Source organism: Procambarus clarkii, chromosome 65 (assembly GCF_040958095.1).
Source record: "Procambarus clarkii isolate CNS0578487 chromosome 65, FALCON_Pclarkii_2.0, whole genome shotgun sequence".
Classification (NCBI taxonomy): domain Eukaryota; kingdom Metazoa; phylum Arthropoda; class Malacostraca; order Decapoda; family Cambaridae; genus Procambarus; species Procambarus clarkii.
The window spans coordinates 7110646-7120901 of NC_091214.1; the positions used below are offsets into that span (position 1 = coordinate 7110646).

Sequence of the window (10256 nt, forward strand, 5' to 3'; positions counted from 1 at the left end):
TGCTAGGCAGTGATGATGAGGAAGAACCTGGGGAAGAGCAAGGTGCACCTTGCGCAAGGTGTAAAAAGAGATAAGTAGAGCAAGAAGAAACTATGAAGTTCGTATAGCAGGCCAAGCAAAGGCAAATCCTAAAGGTTTTTTGTCAGTTATATCGAAAAAAGGATATGGAAAGGATAGGTGCACCTTGCGCAAGGTGTAAAAAGAGATAAGTAGAGCAAGAAGAAACTATGAAGTTCGTATAGCAGGCCAAGCAAAGGCAAATCCTAAAGGTTTTTTGTCAGTTATATCGAAAAAAGGATATGGAAAGGATAGGTCTATTAAAAACCGAGATAGGTCCGATAACGGATAATGACGAAGAGATGAGTAGTATTTTTAATATATATTTAATCTCTGTATTTATTAAAAAGAACTTAACTCTATGCCTTTAGCCGAACAAGTCTATGTGGGTGGGGACGAGGACTGGTTGATTAGTTTAACAGTTACCAGGGATGATATTATTAAACAAATTTGAAAAACACAAACCAAGCAAATCCCCTGGACCGGATAAAGTGTTTACCAGGGTGCTAAAAGAATGCAAAGAGGAGCTTCGCGATTCATTGTCTACTATATTTAATAAATCATTAGAGTCAGGCAGATTGCAAGAGTCGTAGAAGATTGCTAATGTAGTGCCAATTTTTAAGAATGGAGATAGATCACTTGCGTCAAACTATCGGCCAATTAGCCTAACGTCTATTGTGGGAAAGTTACTTGAATCGATATTTGCAACCATTCGTTTTCACCTTGAAAAAACAAATTAATAAACGAGTCACAATATGGTTTAACAAATGGCCGTTCATGTGTAACAAAATTGTTATCTTTTTATTCTAGCATAGTTGAGGCAGTTGATAGTGGTAAGGTTTGCGATGTTGTGTACCTTGACTTTAGTAAAGTTTTTGATACAATGCCACATGAAATACTGATTAAAAAGATAGAGGCTCATGGTATTGGGGGTGCTATATTAAGAGGGAATAGTGTATGGCTATACCAAAGGAAACAGAGTCAGTGTGCATGGTGTTAAGTCAGAGTGGGATAATGTTGTAAGTGGAACGCCTCAAGGCTCTGTATTGGGACCTCTGTTGTTTATAATATTTATATAAATGATTTAGATTCAGGTTTAAGTTGCAACATTTGCAAATTTGCCGATGATACAAAATTCGGTAGGGAAATTAACACGGAAGACGACTCACTATCACTTCAAGCTGATCTAAATAGGGTTTTGAAATGGTCAAAAGATTGGCAGATGCAGTTTAATGCTGATAAATGTAAAGTTTTGAGTCTAGGTAATGATGATTGAGTAACAAGATACGAGCAAGATGGTGCTGAAATTGCGAAGTCGGATTGCGAAAGGGATCTGGGAGTTATGATCAGTAAGAATTTAAAACCAAAGGATCAATGCACGAATGTTCCAACCAAATAAATGCATGAATGTTCATAATAAGGCAAATAGGATACTGGAATTTATTTATCGAAGCGTTAGTAACAAGACACCTGGTGTGGTTCTTCAGCTATATCTTGCTCTGGTTAGGCCCCGTTTAGATTATGTAGTTCAGTTTTGGTCGCCGTACTCTAGAATGGATATAAATTCACTTGAACGTGGCCAGCGTACGCTGACAAAATTAATTCCCCAAATTAGAAATCTTTCATGTGAAGAAAGATTAACAAAGCTTAAATTGCATTCACTGGAAAGGCGAAGAGTTAGGGGTGACATGATAGAAGTTTTCAAGTGAATGAATGGACATAACAAAGGGGATAATAATAAGGTACACGAAACAATGCGTGTAAATTGGATAAGCTTAGATTTAGAAAAGACTTGGGTAAATTCTGGTTCGGTAATAGGGTTGTTAATTTGTGGAACCAACTACTGGGAAACGTAGTGGAGGTGGGGTCCCTCGATTGTTTCAATCGCTGGTTAGACATGTATATGAGTGGGATTGGGTGGATATAAATAGGAGCTGCCCAGTATGGGCCAATAGGCCTTCTGCAGTTACCTTTGTTCCTATGTTCTTATCCTGCAAAAAAAAGATGTTGTTGTTTTAGATTTAGCTACTCAGAACGAAGTGTCCATGTAGTACGGGCTATGGTGAGCCCGAAAAAATAGAGATCGACATAGCTTATATTACATTCTTTAGAAAGGTGAAGAATTAAGGGTGACAGGATAGAGGTGTACAATTGGATGAATGTCCATAACAAAAGGGATAGTAATAGGGTAATGAAAGTATCAACACAAGACAGAACAGGAACACAATGGTATAAATTTGATAAGTTTCGATTTATGAAAGACCAGAGTAAATACTTGTTCGGTAACAGGGTTCGCGTAACATAATAGAAGTAGTATTAATTGATTGTTTGAAGCGGAGGTTAAACATATATTTGAATGAGATTGGGTAGATATAAATAGTAGCTACCTCTTGGGTGGATATAAATATCAGCTACCTAGTTCTTAGGTGGATATAAATAGTAGCTACCTCTTGGGTGGATATAAATAGTTGCTACCTTTTGGGTGGATATATATAGCAGCTACCTCGTATGGGCCAATAGGCCTTCTGCAATTACCTTCATCCTTATGTTCTCATCAGCTTACCTCTCTTTTTTTTACTTTCTCATCTCTCCTTCACCCATCCCACCCGTGTCCCCTCCCCCCTTTTTTTCATTGTTCTTACCTTTCACCTCTTGTTACCTGCTCTTCACCTCACTCTTGTATTACATATGCCCGTGCCTCTTATGTCCTCTTCACTAGCGACTTCATAACGGTCCAGGACGGGCAGAAACTTCGTCGTCTCATCTTATGGTGTGTAGTTTGGTCAAGATTTCTTCAGCCACGTTATTGTGAATCATCATCTGCACGAGATATTGAACAATTCCTGAACTTACGGGAACATAATCGCTTTCATATTAACTTGAAGATATGGAAACCAATGTAATGATTCGTACTGTTGATAAGCCTCACGAGTGTCTCGAGTGCTCAAGAAAATTCAGGTACCTTAGCAATTTGAAACAACACTTGTTAGTACATTCTGATGATAGGCCTTACGAGTGTTCTGAGTGTGCAAAAAAATTTAAGGGCCCTGGAACTTTGAGAAAACACCTTTTAGTACATACTGATGATAGGCCTTACGAGTGTTCTGAGTGTGCAAAAAAGTTCAAGTCACCTGCAAGTTTGAAACAACACTTGTTAGTACATTCAGATGATAAACCTCACGAGTGTCCTGAGTGTGCGAAAAAGTTCAAACACCGTCACAATATGAAAAAACACATGTTACTACATTTGAAGGATGAACTTCATAAGTGTAAAGATTGTGGCAAAAGTTACAGTCTTCGTGAAAATAAGAAACGTGTAAGAGTGCATACAGGTGATACATCTCACAGGTGTGAAGAGTGTGAGAAAAGATGTAGTCAATTTTCAAACATGAAGAGGTGTTGGTGCACTTTAATGATAAAGCTAATCAAGGCCAAAGCGAGCAACAAGAAGCAGAAAGTGAAAAAGGCATCAATTCCACGACATGTTAGTGAAGTTTGATGATGAAGTGTTTCCTCGAAACAATAAGAAGCGGAAAGTGTAAAATAGTGGATGCTCAGTGAAGGATTTGGGATCATCTTATGTGTAAAAAAAATATTACCTAAAATAAAAGTTTCAGATCAATAAGTATTTTTATATCTGCATTTTTATTTTTTATTACTGTTTCTTTTCACTACAACTTTGAATTGGGTGTACCTTAATTTATATACTATATCCAGTAAGTCTTCAAGACTTACTGTAGTAAGTAAGACTCCAGTAAGTCTAAAAAACTTATTTTAAAATTATATAAAAAAAAATTACTGGATAAAAAGACTCCAGTAATATAAAGAACTGCTACATGTAAGCAGGTAATATAACGAATGAAGAAAAGGCGATGAGGTAGCTTAGTGACAGGGTGTATGGGGGAATGGCAATTCTTTTAACCATGTAGCTTAGTCGATTAAGGCAGCGTCTGGGATTCTCTCGGACGTAGGTTCGAATCCCCGTCACGGCCCTTGTTCATTTGATGCATCACGCTATTGTGATTTCTGTGTTAGAATTTTTGAAATCTAACATATTTATTTATTTATATATACACAAGAAGGTACATTGGGCTTAGGAGAGTACATAGCATTGATGATTCTTGTAAAGCCTTGTACGCATTGAGTTTCGGGCAGGTCCTAAATCTAGCAGCTTAACTTGATACCTGGTTGATGGGATTCTGGAGGTTCTTCTACTCCCCAAGCCCAGCCGGGGCCAGACTTGACTTGTGAGCGGCCCGCAGGCCCACTGCCCGGTTGGTCCAGCACTCCTTGAAGGAAACAATCTAGTTTCCTCTTGAAGAGGTAGGACGTTGAACAACCGTGGACCTCTGATGTTCATACAGTGTTCTCTGATTGTGCCCATGGCACCTCTGCTCTTCACTGGTTCTCTTCTGCATTTTCTTCCATGTCGTTCATTCCAGTACGTTGCTATTTTACTGTGCAGATTTGGGACCTGTCCCTCCACTATTTTCCATGTGTATATTATTTGGTATCTCTCTCGTCTCCTTTCTAGTGAGTAAATTTGGAGAGCGTTGAGACGATAATTTAGGTGCTTAATCTCGTCTATGCGTGCCGTATATGTTCTCTGTATTCCCTCAATTTCAGCAATTTCTCCTGCTCTGAAGGGGGAAGTGAGTACTGAGCAGTGCTCAAGACGGGACAACACAAGTGATTTGAAGTACAACCATTTGTACTTCAAATTTGAGTACAACCATTGTGATGGGATCTCTGGTCTTGAAGGTTCTCGTAATCCATTCCTATCATTTTTCTGGCTGACGCAATACTTGCTTGGTTATGCTCCCTAAACGTTAGGTCGTCGGACATCATTATTCCCAAATCCTTGACATGCTGTTTTCCTACTATGAGCAGATTCGATTGTGTTTTGCACCCTGTATTATGTTTAGGATCCTCATTTTTGCCGTATCTGAGTACCTGGAATTTATCACCGTTAAACATCATGTTATTTTCTGCTGCCCAATCGAAAACTTTGTTAATATCTGTTTGTAGTTTATCAATGTCTTCGGCAGAGGTAATTTTCATGCTGATTTTTGTATCATCTGCAAAGGATGACACGAAGCTGTGACTTGTGTTTTGTCTATATCTGATATGAGAATAAGGAACAACAGTGGTGCAAGGACTGTACCTTGAGGTACAGAGCTTTTAACTGCGCTCGGACTCGATTTTACTTGATTGACTGTTACTCTTTGTGTTCTGTTCGACAGGAAATTGAGTATTCAGCGTCCTACTTTACCAATTATACCCATTGACCCCATTTTGTGTGCAATCACTCCATGGTCACATTTGTCGAATGCCTTTGCAAAATTGGTGTATACGACATCCGCGTCATGTTTTTCCTCAGTGATTTTGATATAGTGGCCAAGTAGCTGTGAGAGGCATGATCTTCCAGCTCTAAATCCATGTTGGCTTATATTGTGGAGGTCATTGGTTTCCATGAATCTAGTGACTTGACTCCTGATCACTCTTTCAAATACTTTTATTATGAGAGACGTTAGTGCAACTGGTCTATAATTCTTTGTGCCAGTGCTTTGCTACCACCCCTTGTGTAGACGGGCAATGTCTGCTGCTTTAAGCGCATCTGGTATCTCCCCTGTGTCCAAGCTCTTCCTCCACACTATACTGAGTGCCTGTGCTACTGGCACTTTGCATTTCTTTATAAATATTGAATTCCATGAGTCTGGACCTAGGGCTGAGTGCATGGGCATATTGTCAATTTCTCTTTCAAAATCTGCCTCGCTCGTGTTGATATCAGTTACATTTACTGGTGTTTGAGTATCATTCATAAAAAAATTGGCCGTATCTTCCAGTAATCCGAATGATTACTGTTTTATCTTTCACTATGTGATGGCCATTCAGGATGGTGTTGTGGTATTGAGAATAATGTTGCTTAATACCTCCGTCTTGCAAATGAAGTGTAAACTTAACGTACTCGTGATATCTCCAGTGTAGTTTATATATGTCAACGCTCAGTCTCCAGTGCTGCATTTGTATTGATAGTCAGTGCATCAGTACACCTAGTACATTATTACTGCGTTAATACACCTCAGACATGTCATTTCAAATAATGAGAAAAGCTTTACGAGTGTTGTTATAATAAATGACCGGACGCATTTCACTGCAAGGTTTACAATTCTTGTCAATAATGACTCGTATCACCTTCTTGTATGCCTGAGTGAATGGGTTTTTATAATGCACTACGAATTTATATGGTATACTACGTTCCTGGGCTTTGCTTAGAATATTTTTAAATAGGTTATATTTTGAATCCACATCGAAATCCAGTTTTACGTCACCTGTCGCTGGGTTCACGTCTAGCCCACACCACATCCCCAAGACATTCCAACCATTTTGACCCCAAAAAATCCATAGGCTATTGTAATCAGCTTTTCGAAAATCAGGCACTTTAACAGAATTTTCTCCTATAGATCTATTCCATTCAATGCTAAATCTGATTTCTTTATGATCACTGTTCACTAGCTCACTCCCTATTTCCATCTCCTTAATTTGTGTTTCCCTGTTAGTTAACACTAAATCTAAAATATTATTTCCCCGCGTTGGTTCCTAAATATGTTGCATAAGAAAGCAATCGTCAATTAATTCTAGGAAGTCTTCTGCTTCATTATTCCCTGTTTTGTTCACCCAGTTTATTCCACTAAAATTAAAGTCATCCATGACATAAATACTGTTAGATCTAGATACTCTAGATATTTCATCCATAGAAGCTTTGCTTCCATTCTGTCTAAATTTGGTGGCCTATATATAACTCCTATTATAATAATATTTGCTTTTTCGTTTAATTCTATCCAAATAGTTTCTGTGTGTGGCTCAGATTTGATTCCCTCTTTGAGACTACATATCAAATTGTCCCTAACATATATGGCTACTCCCCCTCCTCGTCTAATATATCTATCTGTGTGAAATAGTTTAAATCCATTTATTTGATATTCAGCTAATAGTTCTCTATTTTCTACATTCATCCACGTTTCGGTAAGTGCAATAATATATATTTCTTCTGTACAGATAAGAGCATTTAACTCGTTTATTTTGTTTCTTAGACTTCTACTGTGAGTGTAATATACCCTAAGTGAATTGTTATTTTGAGGCTCCTTCTCTTTCTGATCATTTTGCCAATGTGTTTTTCCATAAACATATATTGATGATAGAGTTACAAGATACGAGCTAGATGGTGATAAGACTGCGAAGTCGAATTGCGAAAGGGATCTGGGAGTTATGATAAGTAAGAATTTAAAACAAAAGGTTCAATGCATGAATGTTCGTAATAAGGCAAATAGGACACTGGAATTTATTAATCGAAGCGTTAGTAACAAAACACCTGGTGTGGTTCTTCAGCTATATCTTGCTCTGGTTAGGCCCCATTAAGATTATGTAGTTCAGTTTTGGTCGCCGTACTATAGAATGGATATAAATTCACTTGAACGTTTCCAGCATAGGATGACCAAGTTAATTCCCCAAATTAGAAATCTTTCATATGAAGATAGATTAACAAAGCTTAAATGCATTCACTGGAAAGGCGAAGAGTTAAGGGTGACATGATAGAGGTTTACAAGTGGATGAATGGACATAACAAAGGAGATATTAATAGGATATTAAATAGGAGCTGCCTCGTATGGGCCAATAGGCCTTCTGCAGTTACCTTTGTTCTTATGTTCTGTCATGTGGTGATAATTTTAATACCCTATTATTATCCCCTTTCTTGTGTCCATTCATCCACTTGTAAACCTCTATTATATCACCCCTAACTCTTCGCCTTTCCAGTGAATGCAATTTAAGCTTTGTTAATCTTTCTTCATATGAAAGATTTCTAATTTGGGGAATTAACTTAGTCATCCTACGCTGGAAACGTTCAAGTGAATTTATATCCATTCTATAGTACGGCGACCAAAACTGAACTGCATAATCTAAATGGGGCCTAACCAGAGCAAGATATAGCTGAAGAACCACACCAGGTGTCTTGTTATTAACGCTTCGATTAATAAATCCTAGTGTCCTATTTGCCTTATTACGAATATTCATGCTTTGATCCTTTTGTTTTAAATTCTTACTAATCATAACTCCCAGATCCCTTTCGCAATCTCAGCACCATCTAGCTCGTATCTTGTAACTCTCGTATTCTTGTAACGTGTTCTCTTACAGGAGCGAATAGAAGGTGTTGCTACTGATACTGACATGGTGCTAGGCAGTGATGATGAGGAAGAACCTGGGGAAGAGCAAGGTGCACCTTGCGCAAGGTGTAAAAAGAGATAAGTAGAGCAAGAAGAAACTATGAAGTTCGTATAGCAGGCCAAGCAAAGGCAAATCCTAAAGGTTTTTTGTCAGTTATATCGAAAAAAGGATATGGAAAGGATAGGTGCACCTTGCGCAAGGTGTAAAAAGAGATAAGTAGAGCAAGAAGAAACTATGAAGTTCGTATAGCAGGCCAAGCAAAGGCAAATCCTAAAGGTTTTTTGTCAGTTATATCGAAAAAAGGATATGGAAAGGATAGGTCTATTAAAAACCGAGATAGGTCCGATAACGGATAATGACGAAGAGATGAGTAGTATTTTTAATATATATTTAATCTCTGTATTTATTAAAAAGAACTTAACTCTATGCCTTTAGCCGAACAAGTCTATGTGGGTGGGGACGAGGACTGGTTGATTAGTTTAACAGTTACCAGGGATGATATTATTAAACAAATTTGAAAAACACAAACCAAGCAAATCCCCTGGACCGGATAAAGTGTTTACCAGGGTGCTAAAAGAATGCAAAGAGGAGCTTCGCGATTCATTGTCTACTATATTTAATAAATCATTAGAGTCAGGCAGATTGCAAGAGTCGTAGAAGATTGCTAATGTAGTGCCAATTTTTAAGAATGGAGATAGATCACTTGCGTCAAACTATCGGCCAATTAGCCTAACGTCTATTGTGGGAAAGTTACTTGAATCGATATTTGCAACCATTCGTTTTCACCTTGAAAAAACAAATTAATAAACGAGTCACAATATGGTTTAACAAATGGCCGTTCATGTGTAACAAAATTGTTATCTTTTTATTCTAGCATAGTTGAGGCAGTTGATAGTGGTAAGGTTTGCGATGTTGTGTACCTTGACTTTAGTAAAGTTTTGATACAATGCCACATGAAATACTGATTAAAAAGATAGAGGCTCATGGTATTGGGGGTGCTATATTAAGAGGGAATAGTGTATGGCTATACCAAAGGAAACAGAGTCAGTGTGCATGGTGTTAAGTCAGAGTGGGATAATGTTGTAAGTGGAACGCCTCAAGGCTCTGTATTGGGACCTCTGTTGTTTATAATATTTATATAAATGATTTAGATTCAGGTTTAAGTTGCAACATTTGCAAATTTGCCGATGATACAAAATTCGGTAGGGAAATTAACACGGAAGACGACTCACTATCACTTCAAGCTGATCTAAATAGGGTTTTGAAATGGTCAAAAGATTGGCAGATGCAGTTTAATGCTGATAAATGTAAAGTTTTGAGTCTAGGTAATGATGATAGAGTAACAAGATACGAGCAAGATGGTGCTGAAATTGCGAAGTCGGATTGCGAAAGGGATCTGGGAGTTATGATCAGTAAGAATTTAAAACCAAAGGATCAATGCACGAATGTTCCAACCAAATAAATGCATGAATGTTCATAATAAGGCAAATAGGATACTGGAATTTATTTATCGAAGCGTTAGTAACAAGACACCTGGTGTGGTTCTTCAGCTATATCTTGCTCTGGTTAGGCCCCGTTTAGATTATGTAGTTCAGTTTTGGTCGCCGTACTCTAGAATGGATATAAATTCACTTGAACGTGGCCAGCGTACGCTGACAAAATTAATTCCCCAAATTAGAAATCTTTCATGTGAAGAAAGATTAACAAAGCTTAAATTGCATTCACTGGAAAGGCGAAGAGTTAGGGGTGACATGATAGAAGTTTTCAAGTGAATGAATGGATAATAATAAGGTACACGAAACAATGCGTGTAAATTGGATAAGCTTAGATTTAGAAAAGACTTGGGTAAATTCTGGTTCGGTAATAGGGTTGTTAATTTGTGGAACCAACTACTGGGAAACGTAGTGGAGGTGGGGTCCCTCGATTGTTTCAATCGCTGGTTAGACATGTATATGAGTGGGATTGGGTGGATATAA

The 10256-nt window shown here is 37.9% G+C and overlaps 1 protein-coding gene across 1 annotated transcript; it reads left to right on the forward strand.

Moving 5' to 3' along the window:
- The first annotated feature begins 2944 nt into the window (after positions 1-2944).
- LOC138354907 (zinc finger protein 70-like) lies at positions 2945-8361 on the forward strand. Its single transcript, XM_069309386.1, has 2 exons — positions 2945-3541; positions 8251-8361. Exons 1-2 carry the CDS (start codon positions 2945-2947, stop codon positions 8359-8361), a joined length of 708 nt encoding a protein of 235 aa, XP_069165487.1.
- The last annotated feature ends 1895 nt before the right edge of the window (positions 8362-10256 follow it).

Coding starts and splice junctions, on each gene's coding strand:
- LOC138354907 (XM_069309386.1), top strand. CDS start 2,945: ATGGAAACCAATGTAATGATTCGTACTGTTGATAAGCCTCACGAGTGT. Junction 3,542..8,250: donor AGGCATCAATTCCACGACAT/GTTAGTGAAGTT, acceptor GTTCTCTTACAG/GAGCGAATAGAAGGTGTTGC.